This window comes from Poromitra crassiceps (assembly GCF_964638095.1).
Source record: "Poromitra crassiceps genome assembly, chromosome: 3".
Classification (NCBI taxonomy): Eukaryota; Metazoa; Chordata; class Actinopteri; order Beryciformes; family Melamphaidae; genus Poromitra; species Poromitra crassiceps.
The window spans coordinates 4712017-4734051 of NC_139625.1; the positions used below are offsets into that span (position 1 = coordinate 4712017).

At 44.4% G+C, this 22035-nt stretch overlaps 1 protein-coding gene across 4 annotated transcripts in view; it reads left to right on the plus strand.

Moving 5' to 3' along the window:
* ppp2r5ca (protein phosphatase 2, regulatory subunit B', gamma a) overlaps window positions 1-21033 on the plus strand; it is a 71123-nt gene extending 50090 nt beyond the window's left edge. For 2 of the 4 annotated variants that reach the window (XM_083632626.1, XM_083632628.1), the window contains 2 exons: window positions 1452-1524; window positions 17803-21033. In XM_083632626.1, the coding sequence (XP_083488752.1) occupies window positions 1452-1524; window positions 17803-17937 (208 nt within the window). In that variant the 3' untranslated portion in view covers window positions 17938-21033. Of the gene's footprint in view, window positions 1-1451; window positions 1525-12837; window positions 12955-17802 lie in introns of all 4 variants that reach the window. The other 2 variants (XM_083632629.1, XM_083632627.1) reach the window with 2 other exon arrangements.
* The last annotated feature ends 1002 nt before the right edge of the window (window positions 21034-22035 follow it).

Genomic DNA, 22035 nt, shown 5'->3' on the forward strand with positions numbered 1-22035 from the left:
AATAGTGACTGTGGGCTTGACACAGTGTGGTATAGTAACTGTGGGCTTGACACAGTGTGGTATAGTGACTGTGGGCTTGACACAGTGTGGTATAGTGACTGTGGGCTTGGCACAGTGTGGTATAGTGACTGTGGGCTTGACACAGTGTGGTATAGTGAGTGTGGGCTTGACACAGTGTGGTATAGTGACTGTGGGCTTCACACAGTGTGGTATAGTGACTGTGGGCTTGACACAGTGTGGTATAGTGAGTGTGGGCTTGACACAGTGTGGTATAGTGACTGTGGGCTCCTTGACACAGTGTGGTATAGTGACTGTGGGCTTGACACAGTGTGGTATAGTGACTGTGGGCTTGACACAGTGTGGTATAGTAACTGTGGGCTTGACACAGTGTGGTATAGTGAGTGTGGGCTTGACACAGTGTGGTATAGTGACTGTGGGCTCCTTGACACAGTGTGGTATAGTGACTGTGGGCTTGACACAGTGTGGTATAGTGACTGTGGGCTTGACACAGTGTGGTATAGTGAGTGTGGGCTTGACACAGTGTGGTATAGTGACTGTGGGCTTCACACAGTGTGGTATAGTGACTGTGGGCTTGACACAGTGTGGTATAGTGACTGTGGGCTTGACACAGTGTGGTATAGTAACTGTGGGCTTGACACAGTGTGGTATAGTTACTGTGGGCTTGACACAGTGTGGTATAGTGACTGTGGGCTTGACACAGTGTGGTATAGTGAGTGTGGGCTTGACACAGTGTGGTATAGTGACTGTGGGCTCCTTGACACAGTGTGGTATAGTGACTGTGGGCTCCTTGACACAGTGTGGTATAGTGACTGTGGGCTTGACACAGTGTGGTATAGTGACTGTGGGCTTCACACAGTGTGGTATAGTGACTGTGGGCTCCTTGACACAGTGTGGTATAGTGACTGTGGGCTTGACACAGTGTGGTATAGTGACTGTGGGCTTCTTGACACAGTGTGGTATAGTGACTGTGGGCTCCTTGACACAGTGTGGTATAGTGACTGTGGGCTCCTTGACACAGTGTGGTATAGTGACTGTGGGCTTGACACAGTGTGGTATAGTGACTGTGGGCTTGACACAGTGTGGTATAGTGACTGTGGGCTCCTTGACACAGTGTGGTATAGTGACTGTGGGCTCCTTGACACAGTGTGGTATAGTGACTGTGGGCTTGACACAGTGTGGTATAGTGACTGTGGGCTTGACACAGTGTGGTATAGTGACTGTGGGCTCCTTGACACAGTGTGGTATAGTGACTGTGGGCTCCTTGACACAGTGTGGTATAGTGACTGTGGGCTTGACACAGTGTGGTATAGTGACTGTGGGCTTGACACAGTGTGGTATAGTGACTGTGGGCTTGACACAGTGTGGTATAGTGACTGTGGGCTTGACACAGTGTGGTATAGTGACTGTGGGCTCGCTGCTTTGTTCAACAGAGAGAAGGCCAAGTCAAAAGAACGAGAAGAGGCTTGGATCAAGATCGAGAACCTTGCCAAATCAAATCCACAGGTGAGCAATGACTGAAAGCATTCACACACATCTTTTTCCCCCTTCCTTACCGTGTGTGTGTTAGTGTGTGTGTTAGTGCGCGCATGTGCATCATTATTTGTCTTGTTGTTTGGAAGCCAGTTTTGTGGCTGGAAATCAGTGGTGTCTTGTGTATAATCTGAGTAGATATTTCATATGTTCCATCAGCTTAGTGAGACACTGCTGGTAAAGATCAAAAAGATCTAGATGAGTGATCCTGCTTTAACGTAGCCTGGTATCCAGCCCCATATGGATTGCAGTTGTTAGCACTCCGTATGGGTCTAGACGCAAGCCCATCTACTGTCCGGGATGTCTGATTGGCTGGTCGATGTAGGGGGCGGGACTAATCTTGTTAGATGATGTCATCATTCCTACTATGATGTCATGGATCACTGATGATGTCGCAGACGGTGATGATGTCATGATTCATAGCCTTTCGGATGGTCTCGCTGGTGATGTCATAACTAGTGCTGCAACTATCGATTATTTTAGTAATCGAGTATTCTACCGAATAATCCATCGATTAATCGAGTAATCGGATAAGAACCCTTTTTTGTGTTTTCAAAGGCTTATCGTAAATATACACCAAAAAATAAGATAAATCTCTTCAAATAAACAACTACATTAGTTTCTTTCTTAGAAAAAACAACATTTTTATTTTTAAATTGCATAGCACTGGCAGTGGCACCATTCATCTTTTTCACCCGTCCTTACAAAGCTGTCCATAGTACGCTGTGATCCGCTGAAAAAGAGGTGAAATAATAATTAATATTGATATTTATTAGGTAAGTTCATAACAAAACTGGAGAATGCGCATTTACACACCCTAGACCTGTTGCCTATTATTGACACAAATATCAGAATAGCAAGATAACAGGTCAGGTGGTGTAATAATTGGAGCCTAAAATGCACCAATTAAATAGTTGTTTGCAATCATCATGAGAAGAGTCGACCGGTCTAGGGTGTGTAAATGTACATTCTCCACACACACACTCTTTCTCACACTCACTCTCTCTTTCTCACACACCAACAGGCTAGTGTGATCACACACACACACACACACACACACACACACAGAACGCTGTTAAATTAGCCGCTAACGTTAACGTTAGGTTGAGCTTTGTATTTCTCCCAGAAAACGGCAAGCCACATCACAAAAATGCAGCGTGAATGCAGTTACTAATAGTCATATTGGCAACGTGGCAAGCCAGCAGCACAACTACTACTAGTCTTAATATCAAGTAGCAATCATTAGCATACATTTACATTAGCGTTGTGTATACCGTAAATTCCGGACTATAAGACGCACCGGTGTATAAGCCGCGGGACCAAAATTGACTATTTTTTTCTTCTATAAGCCGCACCGGTCTATAAGCCGCGGGTGTTTTGATGTTTAATTACCATATGAAAGGGTTCGTGCACAGAGAGGAATGTCGGGAAAGCGATGGCTGTTTGGGGAAGCTCCCATTTATTAACATTTCAACAAAACAAAACAAAAGTCAGGTCACTAATCCCCAGACAAAATCACACAACAATAGGCTATATGTGCAGCAAACCTGTAACCAGAGAAGTCAAGTCACTAATGCTCGTCTTCCTCTTCTTCCTGCGTACTGAAACCACCAAAGTCCTCATCTTCAGTGTCGGAAACGAACAGGTTCAGGGTGGCTTCGTCAACCACTCTCCTCTCTCCTTCATTGTCACTCAAAACCAACGAACTCCTCTTCATCTATAGCTGTGTTTCCATTACAGTTTTTCGCAAAAGAATTGCGATATTTCTACAACTTCGACAATGTACAATTGCGACTTGTAGGCGTTTCCATTGAAGTTGCGTTTGAGTGATTCCCCGTTGCAGCAGCTGCCACAGTGATTACGCACGGGGATCTGCCCCATATCCCGTCCCCTGCATGCTCAAATCCAACCAATGGTCAATGGAAATCCCAACATGAAGTTACAATGCATATAAACGAGCCTGATTATCAATTCAAAAGAAAATGAGTCGCAAAATGTTGCTGGCTGCGTGAATGCAGTCAGCGCGACAGGCAGAGGAAAAAAGGTAGCCTAATAGCCTACAACTGGTCCGATTTAGAGATGGAGGGGGGAAAAGGCTGATTTGGTTCTATAATTGCACCTGAAACGTGTGCAATGTATTAGCCTACTCACAGTCACTGTATTCACTTCAGACAGCACCACCGCACCAGTGTGTGCTTTTCATCCTCTCATCTCGCCGCTGTGCCAAATGCGCGCACACAGGCAGCCTGCTGTCACCATGGACCGATTTCTGCCATTAAACATTATCTAATTTGCCCGGCTACGCTTTTGCACAACACTCGTCTTTCTGCTAGGTAGCGTTGCTTCAAAGTTTTCCACTTGCTGCGGAGGTTTTGACACGGCTATCGAACCTTACTTACCAAACTTATTTTCCGCTCCTTTTCCAAGGGATAATATGGGTCACATGACGTGCAAATGCGAAAAATGTGTTTCCATTACACTTTTGCGATAAACTGCTATATCGACACGTCTGAAAAACCACCTCATGATCATCTACTGCTCGTTCTCATGCTGTCGAGAACGAGCAAAGCTTTTTTTTGGTGAAAGAATCCTCCAGGGCGCTTCTTGTTAACAGTCCGAGTGAGTGGCAGGTCGAACGTCAAAGGCACTTCATCCATATTTATGATCTGCTCCGGTTCGATGGAATATTCCTTGATCTTCCTTTGTGTGAATTCGCCGAAGTTTGTGATTTTCTCCTGGTAGTCGGGGGAGGGAGTTGATGGGCTTGTGGCCGTTTGCTTACCGTAATTACCATATGTAAGTGGTCACGCACAGAGGGGATTGTCGGGATGGCTGTTTGAGGAAGCTCCCATTTACAGTATTACCGTAACATTTCAACAAAACAACATAACACAACACCACCGTTGTTTATTTTTACAGTGCACACAGTGTCCGCGGTGTGGTGAAAAGAGGGCAAGAGAGGAAATTAAAACAGAAGTGGATTTATAGTTAGAAAGAGTGCTAAAAAAGAGATTTTTTTTTTTTTTTTTTTTTTTTCTGAAAAAATCCATAGATAAGACGCACCGTTATATAAGCCGCAGGGGCCAAAAAACGGGAAAAAAGCCGCGGCTTATAGTCCGGAATTTACGGTAGTTAACGTTACGTTACCTTGCTCCGCTCGACGTAGATGCGCTGGTGGATGCGTAGACTGGATGTTTATGGTTCAGGTGCTGAAGCATTGACGAGGTACTGTTGTGATATGCAAGTATCGTCTTGCACACCACTGAGTTTGTGTCCTTTTTCAGCGTGAAATGATCCCACACTTTAGACAGTTTCGGTCGCTTTGTCGGCCCTGGTTCTTCCCTTCCCGGCTCCTCCTGTCTGCTTTCTCCGCCGCCTCGTTCCATTTTGCGGGGTCCGCTCGCTATAGCTGCTCTCTGGTCTGTCTGCGATCATGTGTCCTCGCGTGTTTACACCGGAAGAGCGCTGTGCCACACCAGTAAGCGTCCGTGAGAAACACAGTCTCTACTCTAAATGCCGTGTCGAGGCGAATCATTTTGGCCTCGATCATTTTAATTATTCGAGTTATTCGAGGTACTCGAGGAATCGTGACAGCCCTAGTCATAACACAAGGTGATGCCGATCTATAAAGGTTCGGTTCTGCAGGTCCTCTGCAGTTGTTCATAAACTAAACTAACCTCACGGCAACCTTCTGCAACAGTTCCCCATCTTCGAACCTTGCAGACCCAGCTATCAAGTTCCACAGCGTTCCTTCCTACTCATCGAGACTTCAGTTTACCAAGTGTGTCTTGGCCATCAACTATCCGCGACTAGATCCACATGTCTTACACCAAGCCTGACAGTATGAACAACTCCAGAGGACCTGCAGAACCGAACCTTTATAGATCCCGAATATGACATCACCTTGTGTTATGACATCACCAGCGAGACCATCCGAAAGGCTATGAATCATGACATCATCACCGTCTGCGACATCATCAGTGATCCATGACATCATAGTAGGAATGATGACATCATCTAACAAATCTAACGTTACCGATGATGCATTACAGAACGCTGCAACAACACACCTGTATGTTAAAGGATGGCTTTACCGATAATCAACCCACTTTGTATCATTATAATAATCTCGGTAATATAAGCACATGGGCAGTGTTTACCTTCTCTATATGTTTTCCACAAGGAGAAAAATCCTCCCTTTGGCTGCCTCCAGTAACTCCGCCCCCGCCAGCTGCAAGTCATTAACTCATTGAGTGCCAATGACGACTATCGTCTTCAATTCAAATAGTAACGTAGAGTGCCAATGACGACTAAAGTCGTCAATTGCGTTTTTTGACGGTGGGACGTGGATCAAAGCCAGATGCATCTCCTGTAAAAATATGGGCGATGTCGAATGTGTATAAGCTATTTTACGGACCCATTAGGTGGCGGCAGTGCTCTCCAGATTAGAGAAAGGTGAGGAAAAAACAGAGAAGAAGTCATGGGGAAACGGAAACCGCATCGGTATGCATCGATATGCATGAAGCATAACGTTAGCTGTGCCTGTGAACAGCAGCCAATCTGCTGCCACAATTGAGCCCCTCCGTCTCCGCTGTGATAGCACATGATTAGTTGCCGACACCAGCGTCTTTCTGAAAAGTTACGACGGAACGCTGTGAAAAAGCTGGGACTCGCCTGACACACGCAGCAGAGCGAGCAGAGCCACCAGAGACACTCCCACGGAGGAGGAGTTTGCAGTTGAGGGGGGTGGGGGTGCTGTTTTATTGAAGGAAATTACTGTTCAGATGTTTCAGGTCAGAAAATATTAGCTTCAGAGTCAGTGATTTGCTTGAAATGCTTCATTTCACAAAAGGCTCATTATCTCAGCTTCTAGATGGAAACGTCTGTTTTTGGTGAAATCAACCTATCTTCTCCGGCTGATAACTAAAGAACGGAAAATAATATCAATAAACTTTTTTTTGCTGATGATACAATAGAGTCTCATCGTTCTTTGGGCGTGTTCGGTGTTTACATAGTAATATCACACAATATTCTGTGGGCTTCGAGAAATCACTGAAAACGCTCTGAAAGGGCTGGCACTGGGAGCATCCGTTTTCCAAAAGTGGCTGGCACTCAATGAGTTAAGGCTCGTTAAGGCTCTCCATACTTAAAAAATTTAAATAACCAAAACAGCCGCCCTTGGAGCAGATTCTGCGTCTCGAGCAGAACTTCCGCAGTTCTGTTGTGATGCGTCACAACGGTGTGGTCTGCCAGAGGAGGAAATGGGAGCTCTCCGCGTGGAAAACATATAGCGAAATGGCCCATCTGCTTATTAGGGGTGGGAATCGCACGGTCACGATGCTTGGCCCTCGCTAACGATATCACGATACAGCGATTATCGCTATATTGGAAAACATTTCATCTACGATACATCACGATATCTGTGTAACTGAAGAGAAAAAAAGACCCCTAAAAAGGCAAAAAGCAGGTATCATGCGTTTATTAGCAGAATTGACATGAACTCACTCAAGAGTTCACTCGCTCACTCACTTTACCTTTAACTTGTTGATTGATACGGGCCACCACGAGGCGTCATGTTGTCACAATACTAGAATTTCAACTTCGATACCAATCAATACCCAGGAAAATAGATACTCGATACCATTTTCGATACCACGGAGGAAAAATGACACAAACATGAGAACAATGGCATATATTCACAATATATATTTTTTAATTGTTTTAAATAGTTAGTGGGGGGGGAGGATGTTCCTGCTTCCATGTTTCATGTAGGCTACAATTCCCATCAAATCCTCCCTCAAGCTGCTGCCTCCAGTATGCTCAGAGTGTAGCCCAACACGGCCCAAACACCAGGGGCCGGTTGCACCAACTGGTCTTGCACTGGTCTTAAGCTAAGTTGGTCGTAACTTTACGACCTAACAGCTACGCCGGTTGCACCAAGACGGCTTAAGCCTTCTTTTCACTACGACCAGGCGTAACTCTTACGCCTGGTCAGGAGGAGGCGTAGAGCCTGCCAGTAACAGAGATCTCCGTGTCTTATCAGCGGAGACCTTTTTGAGTCCTTACCGTCATCGTCACCGTCACCGTCGTAACACAGCCATCGAAGCATGATGTTAGATTATAACTAACTAGTTGTGTGGCTTAGCCTTCCCAAATGTTGCCGTTAATTTTTTAGAATTTAATAGATAGAATTGGGAACGTTACATTCAATTTCATTCAGACTGTCTGTCTGGCTCAATCGCCGCCATTTTTCCCCCGGAGCGAGGGAGGGTGGGAGGAGGGAGGGTGTAGTGATGCACATACAGTAGTAGTGGCTGATAGAGCGTAGTGGCACAGTGACGCTCCAAGCAGATCGCGAGGCACATTTTTGCAACATCATCCAATCAGGGGGCACATTCCCCGGCAATTCACATGCATTGCTACGACCGGCGTAGTTAAGACCAGACGTAAGCCGTGTTGGTGCAACAGGCATAAATCCACTCTAAAGACTGGTCTTAACTAAGACCGACGTAGGAGTTACGACCAGGCATAGTTAAGACCACTTGGTGCAACCGGCCCCAGCTCTGCATGTCCAGCTGCTGCCTCCAGTATGCTCAGAGTGTAGCCCAACACAGCCCAAACACCAGCTCTGCATGTCCAGCTGCTGCCTCCAGTATGCTCAGAGTGCAGCCCAACACAGCCCAAACACCAGCTCTGCATGTCCAGCTGCTGCCTCCAGTATGCTCAGAGTGTAGCCCAACACAGCCCAAACACCAGCTCTGCATGTCCAGCTGCTGCCTCCAGTATGCTCAGAGTGCAGCCCAACACAGCCCAAACACCAGCTCTGCATGTCCAGCTGCTGCCTCCAGTATGCTCAGAGTGTAGCCCAACACAGCCCAAACACCAGCTCTGCATGTCCAGGACTCAGTTATCAATTGCAGGGTAAAGTTACTACCATCAGTGTGCCTCTGGCTCTGCTGCTCCAAAGCAAAGCAGTGGTCCAGTTGGAACAGAGGTCTCTCCACGGTGTAAACGGGCCTGATCAATAATGATAATAAGTGCATAAATACTCTCCTACATCCCGGTTTATTTCCTTTGCTTCTTGTGACTTGCATCATATTTTCGTTGCTGTTCAAATACTGTTGGTAGGGTAGGCGCTAGGTGCTCTTATGCTCGAGCAAAGCTCCGTGGGGGTGGGGCCCCGCGAGTCTCCGTAGTCACCGTGCAGACCTCGCGCTGGGGCAGATGCCATTATACTCAGAAAGTGATCACCATGTATTGTACAATGGTGAGAACAGCCCGTGAAAAGTCGCAATGAAACGCTGTGCAGTACTGAGTGCGCTTTCACTCTCAAACGACCGCACATCAGCACATGAAGGACTCACCAAACTTGTTTTTACTGAAAGCCGTTTTTACTACTCAGCCCTGATAGCCTACTACTCTGTGCTGCTTTTAATCTCTCTCAATAATGCTCTTAACACAACACATTTACTTGGTGAAATGACTAAAAACGAACAGTTGCAAATCTAAGTTTATAGCCTACCACATGGGTCAAGAAATGTGGCGAAAACACAGCTCAGTGTTCAGGGCTCAATGGTTTGAATGCAGCCATGTTTGGAGAGAAGCTCGCGCTGTTAGAAAAAATATCAGGCACAACGCGAGCGGCCGCTGGACCACGCGCATAACCACGCCCAACAAATTTACGTAATTTGACGCGCCCGCCCCTCGCTCCACCCCCGCGCCCTTCACGGCAGGGTGAGCATAATTCAGCCTTCAGGCTGTGAGTGTTCGGGTCTAGTTGTTGCAGGTTGACTTTCCTCAGCTTCAATCTGGGACTATAAGAGAAACATCACACTTGTCAGGTGCAAAATCATTTAGAATCTTGTTCAATTAAAAGTTGATTGCTCGGGCAGGCTGGTAGCAGCTAGCTCTATGCAACGTTGGGCCCTATCTTCCGACAGGCGATATCCCCTATTAGCGCTTGCGCACCTGTTTGCGCATGCCTTAATGCAGGCAAGATAACAGTCCGCCTTGCGCATTTGTCCAGGTGTTCTGCCGAGTTTTGCTCCCCCGCCCAGCAGCAAAAAAAAAAAAAAAAACATCCCTACCTCACGGGAGCATACTTGTAATGATTTATACAGAAATGTAACTGTTTCAAAGTGATATAATTGTCTGGTAGACGTGACCTCCCTGATTTCTAAGTTAAAACAGCCCCGAAATATGTTGGGGATGCAATTCTCGGCGGGGATGCGCAAACGTTCACGGCACTTGTCGCAAACGCAAATTAGAGCCGTGCCAAAATCATCTGCGCCCCAAAATGCCTGCGCAAACGGGATTTGGGCGGTCTTAACTACCAGAATTATTCACGGGGGTGGCCAGGCAATGCTGGGCATTACGTCAATCAAAACCAATCAGATTCCCGTCTCGCAATGGTTGTTTGCGCGAGGCATGCAATATGCTGTAATTCTCTCCATGCGTAATAGAGTGTACTCACTCGTGCGAGGACAGAGGGAGCTTATTGACAGATCGTCTGTGGTGCCAACGACCCTCCGGGTGGTTATGAAGGTAAATAGCCTATATGTCCATTGCCCAACAAGTTTTCTCAATTCATTTCCCTCTTTGTGATATAAAAATGTCTCAGTGAGTTATAGTTGATTGCCTCACTGAATTATCTGCTAATACCCAATTTTAGCAGCATAATTTGATGTCCTGGCATGGCAAGGCTGTGCGTAATGACATATCCAAAAGGAATTTTACTTGCACTGCGCTGCGCTGCACGGAGATTATGGTGCGCAACCCATCGCAGCGAGGTATTTGCGCGTAAGATGTCCTTTTCAAAGCTCTTAGCGCAAAGTAATTGCGCGCTGCTGACGATAGGATAATGCCATCTATCCCCACATTTTAGCGCTGAAACGCCTGCTTTGGCATGTGGCAGCCTATGCCCAGTACAATTATCACAGGCATGCGCTTGTGTCCGCCCCCAATTTGCATTAAGCACGGCGTTAAACGAGCGCAAACGCTAAATTAGCGCTTTTGGGAAGATAGGGCCCGTTATGTTTGGAATAGCTTAGCAAACGGCTAATGTGGCTAAGCCACTCATGTTGAGGTTACGTTATGTTACGTTAACGTTTATGATAAATGTGCTTCATTAACGTTGAAACGGGAGCTTACCTCTCGAAATTCCTTATAGAGACCAAAACTGGTCGCGGAGGATCTGCTGCCATGTTGAAAAGGCTCGTTCATTCGGGAAACGCACACTGTTTTGCTAGCGACAATAAGAGCACAGAGAGGAGGGAGGTGGGGCTGAGCTCAGCTCAGCTGCAGCGGTGCCGGGTGTGTGTGTGTTTGTGTGTGTCTGTTTGTGTGGAGGACGCAGTGGAAGCGCTGCTGGTATCGATAACCTCGATACTGTAGCAAAGGAGTATTGTATCAGTTTAAAATGTTTCAATATTTTTGACAACCCTATGAAGTAGTGACTGTTTATCAAAATGGCTGCGGGGAATCAGTTTCAAGATTCTGCATAATTATTTTAATAAAATATCGATACTTGGCGCCAGTGTATCGATAACGTATTGCAAGTGGAAATATCGTGATATCGTGAGTATCGATATTTTCTCCCACCCCTACTGCTTATATTAACAACATTATAATGATCCAAAGTGGGTTGATAATCGGTAAAGCCATCCTTTAACTCATTGAGTGCCAAGGACGTCGATCGACGTCAAATGCGTTTTTTGACGGTGGGACGTGGATCAAAGCCTTCTGCATCTCCTGTACACATATTGTAGCTATTGGATGTGTATAACCTATTTTACAGACCCATTAGGTGGCGACAGTGCTCTCCAGATTAGAGAAAGGTCCGGAAAACAGCTGGAAAAAGCCCCGTGATGAAAAAGAAACCGCTCATGCTGCAGCCAGAGCCATATAGATTGCTCTGGCTGCAATCTGACGTTGGCTGCGAACAGCAGTCAATCCGCGCCCACAACTCAGCCCCTCTGTCTCTGCTGTATAGTTTCTCCACACGATTAGCCGCCAGAAAGGCAGCACCCGACGCCGAAGGGCCAAACCTTTCCCTGCAGTCCGGTTTGGCATTTCCGTGTCGCGCTGGGAACCGCCGCACAAAAACGGAGCGCACCGAAAATACACTGGGTGCGTGTTAGGCTGTGTGCTAGTGTGGGGAGGAGTTTGCAGCTGAGGGGGGGAGAGGGGGGTGGGGCACGCAGTGCACCCCACAACTACACCACGTCACTACATCAGAAAATATTAGCTTCAGACTCAGTGAATGTGCTTGAAATGCTGCATTTCACAAAAGGCGGAATAACTCAGCTTCTAATTTGAAATGTGTCTTTTTGCTCAAAACAGCCTATCTTCTCCGGCTCATAACTAAAGAACGGAAAATGGTATCAATAAACTTTTTTTTGCAGATGATAGAAGAGAGTCTCATCGTTCTCTGTGCGTGTTCGCCTCGAGAAATCACTGAAAAACGCTCTGAAACTCTGGCACTGGGAGCGTCCGTTCTCCAAAAGTGGCTGGCACTCAATGAGTTAATAGCTAGCTCGCTAGCTGTTAGCTAAGCCCACTACTGCTGCAGTGACCACTTCACCGATGACCGGTCTCAAAACACCAGTGTGACTGACCAAAACATTTGGCTTGTTAACCAGTCAGAGTCACACTCTTTCCAGTAAGCCATCAGCTTTGAAAGCCGTTGGCCGGTTGTTGAGCTGCTTGTGGCTTGTTGCAGCTAAAGTTAACGTTAACGGTTGCCGGTGTAGCTACCGGATGGAGCAGACAAAGAGTATTGAAGGCATGAGATGAAACTTGTGGTTTTTTGAGCGCCATATTTGTAGGAAAATGCTTGTGACATCATGGGAATACTATGAATAGGCTTGCGTCCAGACTCCAGACCCTAATGAAGGATTCATTGGGGCTGGTTACCAGGCTAGCTCTAACGTGCTTAGTTATATATATGAATAGCATAACCAGAGACCTAACAAGTCTTTGACTAATTTAATTCCTATACCGGTATCGCAAACACTTTATGATCTGGTAACGCCATCTGATGGAATGAGTGGCTTTTGAATAATCATCAATAATAATAATAATAATAATCAATACAACTTCCAATAAATGAGTGGAAGTATTTAAAACAATTTTCAATCCCTCAACTAAGGCTTATCAAATTGATAACTGCAGCACATCAGAGTTGCTTATTTTGATTTGTCTAAAGCGTGATTGGTTCTTTGCATGCCACTGAAAGTTTTTCTCCGTCCTTTGTGTTGTGTTTTGGTTCCTTTCTTTTCAACATAGTTCCTTATGTATGTTGATTCCTCTGACCTCAATAGTCCTGTAGCAATGGAGACGGATGTTTCGTTCATAGAAGATGTTCAGAGGTTAAAAAAGACAGTTGAGGAAGGAGCCACTCAGGTAAACCTGACTTCTCTCTGTCTCTATACATCTCTTCTCACAGTAAATAATGTTTAGCTACGTTACCAGACCTCTATACATCTCTTCTCATAGTAACTCATGTTTAGAGACGTTACCAGACCTCTATACATCTCTTCTCATAGTAACTCATGTTTAGAGACGTTACCAGACCTCTATACATCTCTTCTCACAGTAACTCATGTTTAGCTCCATTACCAGACCTCTATAAATATCTTCTCACAGTAACTCATGTTTAGCTACGTTACCAGACCTCTATACATCTCTTCTCACAGTAACTCATGTTTAGATACGTTACCAGACCTCTATACATCTCTTCTCATAGTAACTCATGTTTAGAGACGTTACCAGACCTCTATACATCTCTTCTCACAGTAACTCATGTTTAGATACGTTACCAGACCTCTATACATCTCTTCTCACAGTAACTCATGTTTAGCTACGTTACCAGACCTCTATACATCTCTTCTCACAGTAACTCATGTTTAGAGACGTTACCAGACCTCTATACATCTCTTCTCACAGTAACTCATGTTTAGCTACGTTACCAGACCTCTATACATCTCTTCTCACAGTAACTCATGTTTAGCTCCGTTAGCAGACCTCTATACATCTCTTCTCACAGTAACTCATGTTTAGATACGTTACCAGACCTCTATACATCTCTTCTGACAGTAACTCATGTTTAGATACGTTACCAGACCTCTATACATCTCTTATCACAGTAACTCATGTTTAGATATGTTACCAGACCTCTATACATCTCTTCTCACAGTAACTCATGTTTAGCTCTGTTACCAGACCTCTATACATCTCTTCTCACAGTAACTCATGTTTAGCTCTGTTACCAGACCTCTATACATCTCTTCTCACAGTAACTCATGTTTAGCTCCGTTACCAGACCTCTATACATCTCTTCTCACAGTAACTCATATTTAGAGACGTTACCAGACCTCTATACATCTCTTCTCACAGTAACTCATGTTTAGAGACGTTACCAGACCTCTATACATCTCTTCTCACAGTAACTCATGTTTAGCTCCGTTACCAGACCTCTATACATCTCTTCTCATAGTAACTCATGTTTAGCTACGTTACCAGACCTCTATACATCTCTTCTCACAGTAACTCATGTTTAGATACGTTACCAGACCTCTATACATCTCTTCTCATAGTAACTCATGTTTAGAGACGTTACCAGACCTCTATACATCTCTTCTCACAGTAACTCATGTTTAGAGACGTTACCAGACCTCTATACATCTCTTCTCACAGTAACTCATGTTTAGCTACGTTACCAGACCTTGCATATTCTTCTAATCAAAGCCACTTTGAATACAAATGATGATTATAGTTTTACATTTCAGAGTGTCTTGGCAGGATCTGTACTAGTCCACAAAAGACAAAAAGATAGGAGGAAGCAAGTCTGGCTAGGGCTGAACACTGGAATCAAGCACTTTCGTCATCGTTGTTGTGCGTCTGCTTCGCCTTGCATGTTGTCTAAGTTGCACAGGACCTTTGTTGTTCTGTATGTAATTAGGGTGACCAGATCCCAGCAAACCAAATGTGGGACAAAGAGTATACTTGTGTGGGACAATGTGGGACACCGTTACCGATGCTTAGAGGTAGTCTAGAATATATATATATATATATGTTTATCTTACCTTATGAAGAAATCTGGTTGATTCTCAACTGTCTCAACTCCCACGCTAGGTAAATACAATAAGCAACACATCTGACTAAAGTGTATAGGCTACAATAAAACCGAACAGGCAGGTTGCTGATATGGGATTCATGGCTTCTGTTCAGATATGAAACACTTCCAAACATCGCAGCATTAAAGTTAGTCAGAATTCTGTAGTAGAACAATGTGAATGTGCTAATAGCTAGAGATGCACCGATCCACTTTTTTTCAGTTCCGACCCGATTCGGATATCTGAATTTGGATATCTGTCAATACCGATACTGATTCCGATACGAGAGCTCTCTCAACTCTCCCAAGGAGCTGCAGCTTCCACCTTTACATAGTAGCTGGCTCCTACTGTGACATCATTTAGTATTTTGGTTTGGTAATCAATTATCTCATAGCAATATTCAATTAAACAATTAATAAAGGTCATTTGATATTTATTTTTTTCAAAACAATTGATCCACTCAAAATTATTTTAGATAACATTTCAACAAATAAGCGACAATTAAACACCGCCGCCACTTTACCACATTTGGTAAAGTGGGAAACCCCCAAAATATGTATGAGACTAAAATATTTCCAAAACTAAGAAAGAGATGTTGTTAAGTTAGCTAACTGCTAACGTTACTACCTCACTTCTACTACTACTTACTAGCACTGTTTCATGTTCTGTTACAGTGGGTTTATGGTCCAGTGCAGGGCTGCAGGCTATGAATGGAGTCTGGATCGTAACGTGGATCAGCGACGACAGTCCGATATCCGATATGTGAATTACATCATATCGGCATCCGATACCGATATCCTGATACCGATATCCCATCCCTACTGATAGCCTATACTGAATGTAGAACCATATACTGCAGTAGTAGGCTACATTACTGGTTTATTTGAACAAAACATTAACAATAAGAGCACAGCTTATGGAATGTATAAATGTCCTTTGTAACATAGCAGCAGTGTAGTAGTGAAGAGACTAATATCTGCAAACGAAGACTAAGGGCTCTATCGTTGCATCGGCCTTTAAACTGCGCCCAACGGCAGACGCAGCCCAGAGTAGTGGGCGTGGACCAGCGCACTCGATATTTTGGTATCGGCGCTACACGCAGCCTTAAGCATTACAACCACGCCTTTTAAACGTAAAATTATGCACAGTCTGCTCATTGGAGAAGTGCAGTAAACCAGTCCCAAGCTTGCCTTTTAAGCTCCAATTCCACGAAGCAATCCAGTAAAACCAGACAAGCCAAGCGCTCTGCCCCCCCCCCTCCCTTCATCCCGTCTCCATATATAGGCTATTATTCCATATTATTATGCTTCTCAAACCAATCTAACTGCAGTTTAAATACTGCAAGCATGTAAATACGCTACACTATAGCAAGATCAAAGTGAAAAGAATGTTCTAAACGCATCGGCTAGAAAAAAATTGCGTATCCCTATGATGAGATTAGATTGGTGAAAGTTTGTCCAGAATGATATCGTTTTCTCTCCCCTGCTGCACAGGTAGGATGATGCACATAAATGTAGCCTACATTATGTAAAGTCATTGCAGAAATGTGTTTTTATTGTAAAACTAAATGTGAAGTAGGGCCAATTTATTGGAGCAGACATCACAGTATAGCACATGACAGTAGAACCGCGTTACGCGTTACGCTGTCACTTATCTAAATCACGTTAAATCTACGAGGGATATATATAGGCCCAGGATGACATATATGTTTCACATATGTGTTTGGATTTCGCGATTTTATTTTGTCCAATATTGAAATGTTCTACAATTGCATGTTGTGGTAACATTACACATGATTTATATCTATTTCTATCTACCTTTATATCTATTTAGGCTAATTTGGATGCTATTTATTATCGAAATGTATTAGCCCAATGCATGCTGGGAGATTTCACATGTGTGGCTGTGGCAGGGAAGCCTGTGAAGCAGTGAACATTTATTTGGCCAGAATGATCTTGTTTTCTCTCGCCTTCACTGCACAGGTAGGATGATGCAACAGCCTCTGAATGTCACGGGCTCAAAACTGTCATGTTAGAAAAAACTGTCATGTTGTTATACTATGTAGGTATAACAACTTCTTTTTTCTATCGGACTTGTTGTGCCTGTCTGAGCGAGGGAGTGAGAGAGAGAGAGAGAGGGGGGACAAACTGAGATCAGCAGAGCAGCTGTGCCTGGAATATCCACGGCGCTATGAATAAGGCCTGGTTTTCAACAGCGCAAAGCGCTAAATTAACGCCAGGAGGGAAGATATCATTAGGCCGGTATTTAAGGCCGAAACGCCTATTCTGCCACTGCGCCACACCTATTTCGCGTAAAGCGCATTTCGGGGCGTAAAGCCATGTTGCTATCTTCCCGAGGCAGGCGCAAGGTGCGTTTTTTTGCGTTTAAGGCCAGTTTCTGTGCCTAAGGCCTGTGGGAAAATAGAGCCCTAAATCTCAAAGACGTGATGCTGTTGAGAAAGATTTGATGCCGTCTTCAATTGTGCCAAAACAACATTGGGGAGCTTTGTACAAAGACACAGCCAGGTCCACTGTTGCATTGGTGGTGTTTTAGGGTTAAGTATTTGCGTGCCATTGTTGGTATTGTTATTATTTCAAACTGGGAATACTCACGCATCTCCCAGGCAGCTGGGTGTGAGCCGTGCGCTCTCTCTCCCTCCCTATCTGTTTCGGTCTCTCGCGCTCTATCTCGCGCAAATGCGGGACATCGTCTCAATTTGCGGGACGCCTGAAAAGTCATGAAAATGCTGTGCGGTCCCGCACAAAGTGGGGGACATCTGGTCACCCTATTTGTAATTGAAGGCTGTTGTTTTACACCAACGTTACTATTTTTTATCCAAGTGTATGACTGGCTTAGTATGCTTTGCTTTATCTCGATTCAGGTGGAGGTGCCTAAATACCCCCCCCCCCCCCCTCTGTAGAATAGATTTTGATCCATAACTGAGTTGAGTTCAATCTGTTGTGTAACATCTGTAAATATATGATCAGCTCAGGGATAAGTTGACGTTTAGTATATTCATAAATAAATATGATGACATGAAAAATCGGTTATTATGTTATAATGAAGTATCCTCCTCGCTCTTCTCTCCCTCCGTCTGCCCCCCCCCCCCCCCCCTACCCTTTCCCTCATCTGGCAGTTGCAGCGAGACCAGCGGAAAGAGCGGCCTATGGTGCGACGCAAATCCGAGTTGCCTCAGGACATCTACACCTCGAAAGCCTTGGAGTCCCACCGCAGAGCCGAAGACATGATCACCACCCACGACGGACTCTAGGTCATGTGACCTGCCCACCCCCCCAAACCCCATCTGTCCTACACATAGCCCCCCAGAGCCCTCCACCCCCCAAACCCCATCTGTCCTACACATAGCCCCCCAGAGCCCTCCACCCCCCAAACCCCATCTGTCCTACACATAGCCCCCCCAGAGCCCTCCGCATCCTTCTCGCCCCGAGCGCCAAAACCACACTGGCCGCCTACGCTGGGCTCTTGATACCGCGCGCTCTCTCTCTCTCTCTCTCCCCTCCGTCACCCCTTAGTTTCTCTCCACGACCCAACCCCCCCCCCGCGCGCGCGCTGCCGCCCGTCCCCTCCTGGGCCACACTCAGCACACCGGGCCTTTTGACCAGTGCAGAAGCCCCGTATCCTGTATCCACCTCCCTCATATCCTGTATCCACCTCCCTCATATCCTGTATCCACCTCCCTCATATCCTGTATCCACCTCCGTCAGATTTCTGCTTTCTCAGGTGTTTTTCTTTGGAGAGGAGTAGGGGAGCCGCGTGTCGCCGCAATTCAGTTTGTCCTCGGTTTGTTTTCTCCATAAGCCCCCCCCCCCCCCCCCAGAAGCTGAAGATTGTGTTAGGATTCCCACCCCGGCTTCCTTCATCCCTTCATCCCTTCCTTCCACCCCCCTTTCGCTCACTGTAAATGTGGGACCTGGGAGTTACGGACGCCATGTTGGTTCCTTCATTCCTTCTTGCGAACGTTGTCCGCGACGGATTGGACACGGAAAAATAGGGACTGACTGACTCACTGTCTAAGTGTCCTCCTCTGGTCTCTGATTTGGTTTTCTTTTCTCTCAAAGGGAACAAACAAAACTGCAGAGAGACACTGTTGGATCAATGAAAGACGAGACTCTTTCCTCTCATCTGTTGTGTATTTTTTCTTCTTCTTCTTCTTCTTCTTCTGCTTCTTCTTCTTCTTTTTTTGCTCAATTCCCAGGGACATCTTGTCAGTGCCAAGAGACTGTTGTGTTCTTCATGTTGGTTTGTTTCACTGGTATGTTCTTATCTGTGCGACTTCAACAGGGGGACACTCTGGCTAAAATAACGGTGTCTGTTGATTTGCCTTTTTGTTTTCCCGGTCGCTGATGTTTTCAAAAGACGCTTTTGTAGTTTTAGCTCAACTCAAAAAGACCAACATGTCCGTGAGCCTTTGCAATGTCCGGCAAGATAGTGAGGAAGGGGGGAAGCTGTCCCGTGGACATCTGACACTTTTCCATGTTATTGTTTCGTGCCATATGCAGCTCTTTTTATAACGCTTACTTCCTGAAGTCCATTGGCAATATTTGCGAACCAGAACATAGCGGGGCGTCGACAGTTCAAACAATGGTACTTTAAGATGACTAGATGGGGATGAAGCGGCCAGCACGCTTGCCCTCTCATACGTGGTTCACTTGTTTTTGAGTTCCTTTCTTCGTCACCAAATAACCAGAAAGAGACGCATGTTCATGCGATTGGATAGGTAGCCTCCAAGTAGTGGAGGTAGCAATATATTGGGCTTGGATGCAGCAACAAGATGTCCGCCATCGCCCGTAGATACATGTCGTCTACTGAATACAACAAGATGTCCGCCATCGCCCGTAGATAAATGTTGTCTACTGAATACAACAAGATGTCCGCCATCGCCCGTAGATAAATGTTGTCTACTGAATGGAATAGTGATGCTGAAGAGGTGGTGGCAGTGGGATGTTCAAGGTGAGTTGAAAAAAGAGACGACGATGCTTGTTTGTGTACATCGAATGGGGGATGATTCACTTGGTTGGTAAACGGGCGGCTTTTTCAGACTCTTTAGTTACTTAGGACCTCTGCTGAGTCACATTTCTTTCTAAAGGCACGAAGGCGTATTGGGGCCATTTGCGACACAGAATTTTGAAATGCTCATATATTAATGAATGAAAATAAATATATGTCCTTGATGAGCACTATTTACCTCAGTATCAGATTTTCAAAATGGAATCAGCCAAACAACAAATCATGAGAAATTATTAGATTAGAAATGATTAATTCGCACAATTAAAACAAAGTCACAAATGTAACTGAAAGAGATTGAGCTCAAAGCTCTTCCTCTAACCTTGATGTTTTGTGTTGCTACCATTCCTCATTTCACTCTGTGTTCATTATATTTGATCCTTCCCACTTAGGAAGGGAAAATATCATCAGTCAATCAGTAGCATTGTTTGAACTCAGGAGATCTGCTCGGTTTCTTCATATTTGATGTGTTGTAGTTCTTCTCTGTCTCGTCCCTGAAGGTTAGTAGCCTGGATGTCAGTTTTGGTGATTTTTTTTTAGCCATTCAGAACGCCCAGTGCTGAAACACACTGGCATCAAATGGCTGGGGAAAAATGCCAGATGCTGAAAGTAAACGGACATCATGACTGGGCTTGTTAACTGTATTAATACTGTATTTGCTTGAATGCAAAAAGATGTAAATGAAAACTACCATGTTAAACATGTACCTTTTCCCCTGGAGGAATGACATTCACCAAACTGATGGATTTATTTTGTCAAGGTCATTGCATTTATAAAAGAGTCCTGCTCGCTAGGAAAGATGTTTTATGGATTTTATGAGTTTTATGAGTCATCAACTGTTTGAGGTTTATTTTAGTGTTGAAAAATAAATCGCCCATGATTACAAGAGAGGATTGAAAAATGATTTGGTGGCTTTGTCTGATTCTGCAGGATCTTTGCAGCTCTCCTAGTTTTAACATATTATTTCCAAAATATGATCACTTAAAGTGTCCTTTTGTATGTGACCTGTACTATATGACTTCATTTAATATTGTATATATGATTGACTTTTGTTTCATGTAGTGTTATATATCTAGATTAATTTTGTACAAATTGTCCCTCTGTACAGAATAAAACAACATTAGCAAGTGAAAGAAGTCAATCTGGCACATCGATACCTTCTTGTTTTCCTTTTTGGCTGTACTTTCTGCAACATGAGGAAATGTTCTGCTATACATGTTGCACCCCTGTTTCTTTTTCAAAGCTTCCTCCCTCCTCGAAATAACTGACAAATGTTCATACCTATTGTGTGCTCCTATCACTGTCTTTAGTGGTGTCCAACTATATAGAATGAATAAAGAGATTATTTGAATTTATATTTTCAACCATGCATCCATTTTGGCTTTACTTCATCATACCTTTATTTAAACAGGGAAAGACCATTGAGAGCAAGCTCTCTTTTACAAGGACGCCCTGCGTACATACAAAAGAATAACATAGACACAGACAGTATTACAGTATTGCAGTATTACAGATAAAATAAATAATTTAGAGAAAACACGCACATTCACATTGCTCTATGTCATTTAACATGTGACCGAAAGGGCACACAAAATGTACAGTCAGTTTATCACCTAGTATTACCAATTAGGATATTGCATGAAAAATATCAAATGCAACTGGCAAAATCATCTAACAGTGATTGTGTGTCTTTCTATCTTTGTCCAGTCACTAGCAGGTAGCAGCTCAGGCACTGAGCAGTTATGAACACAAGGGGGCGGTAGATAACAGGGAATGGGAATTTCAACAACAGTCGTCAGGTGCACGCAAGACATTGATTAGAGCAGTGGTTTTCAAAGTGGGGGCCTCAGCAAATTAATGGAAATGTTAATATTAAAAAAAACATCTTCATGGGGAAGGAAATGATTCAGTTACACTGTATTTGTTAATACTACAGTATAATAAATAAAGAATATATGTTTGTATTATATTTAGTGTAGTGTGTTAACAGATATAATTGAATCCTTTCCTTCAACATACAAATCATATTTGCCATCCTCATCTGTCTAATTGCCTGCCAGCCATCATCACATTCATTGTCATTTCACCCTGGTGTGGGTAATACAGTAGTCTGCCTCTGGAACAATGTTTATCGTGGAAAAGAGAAAAGAAAAGATTACAGATACAAATGTAATTATTAGGTTATTACATTAAGAAAACGAAAGAAATATTCAGAGGTTGTATGTGTCTCAATGGGTTTTTGAAGACATCTTGCAATAGGGGGGCCACAGCTAATAAAGGCTAATGCTATTTGGGGGGTCTTGGCATGGAAAAGTTTGGGAACGCCTGGATTAGAGCCCCGGTA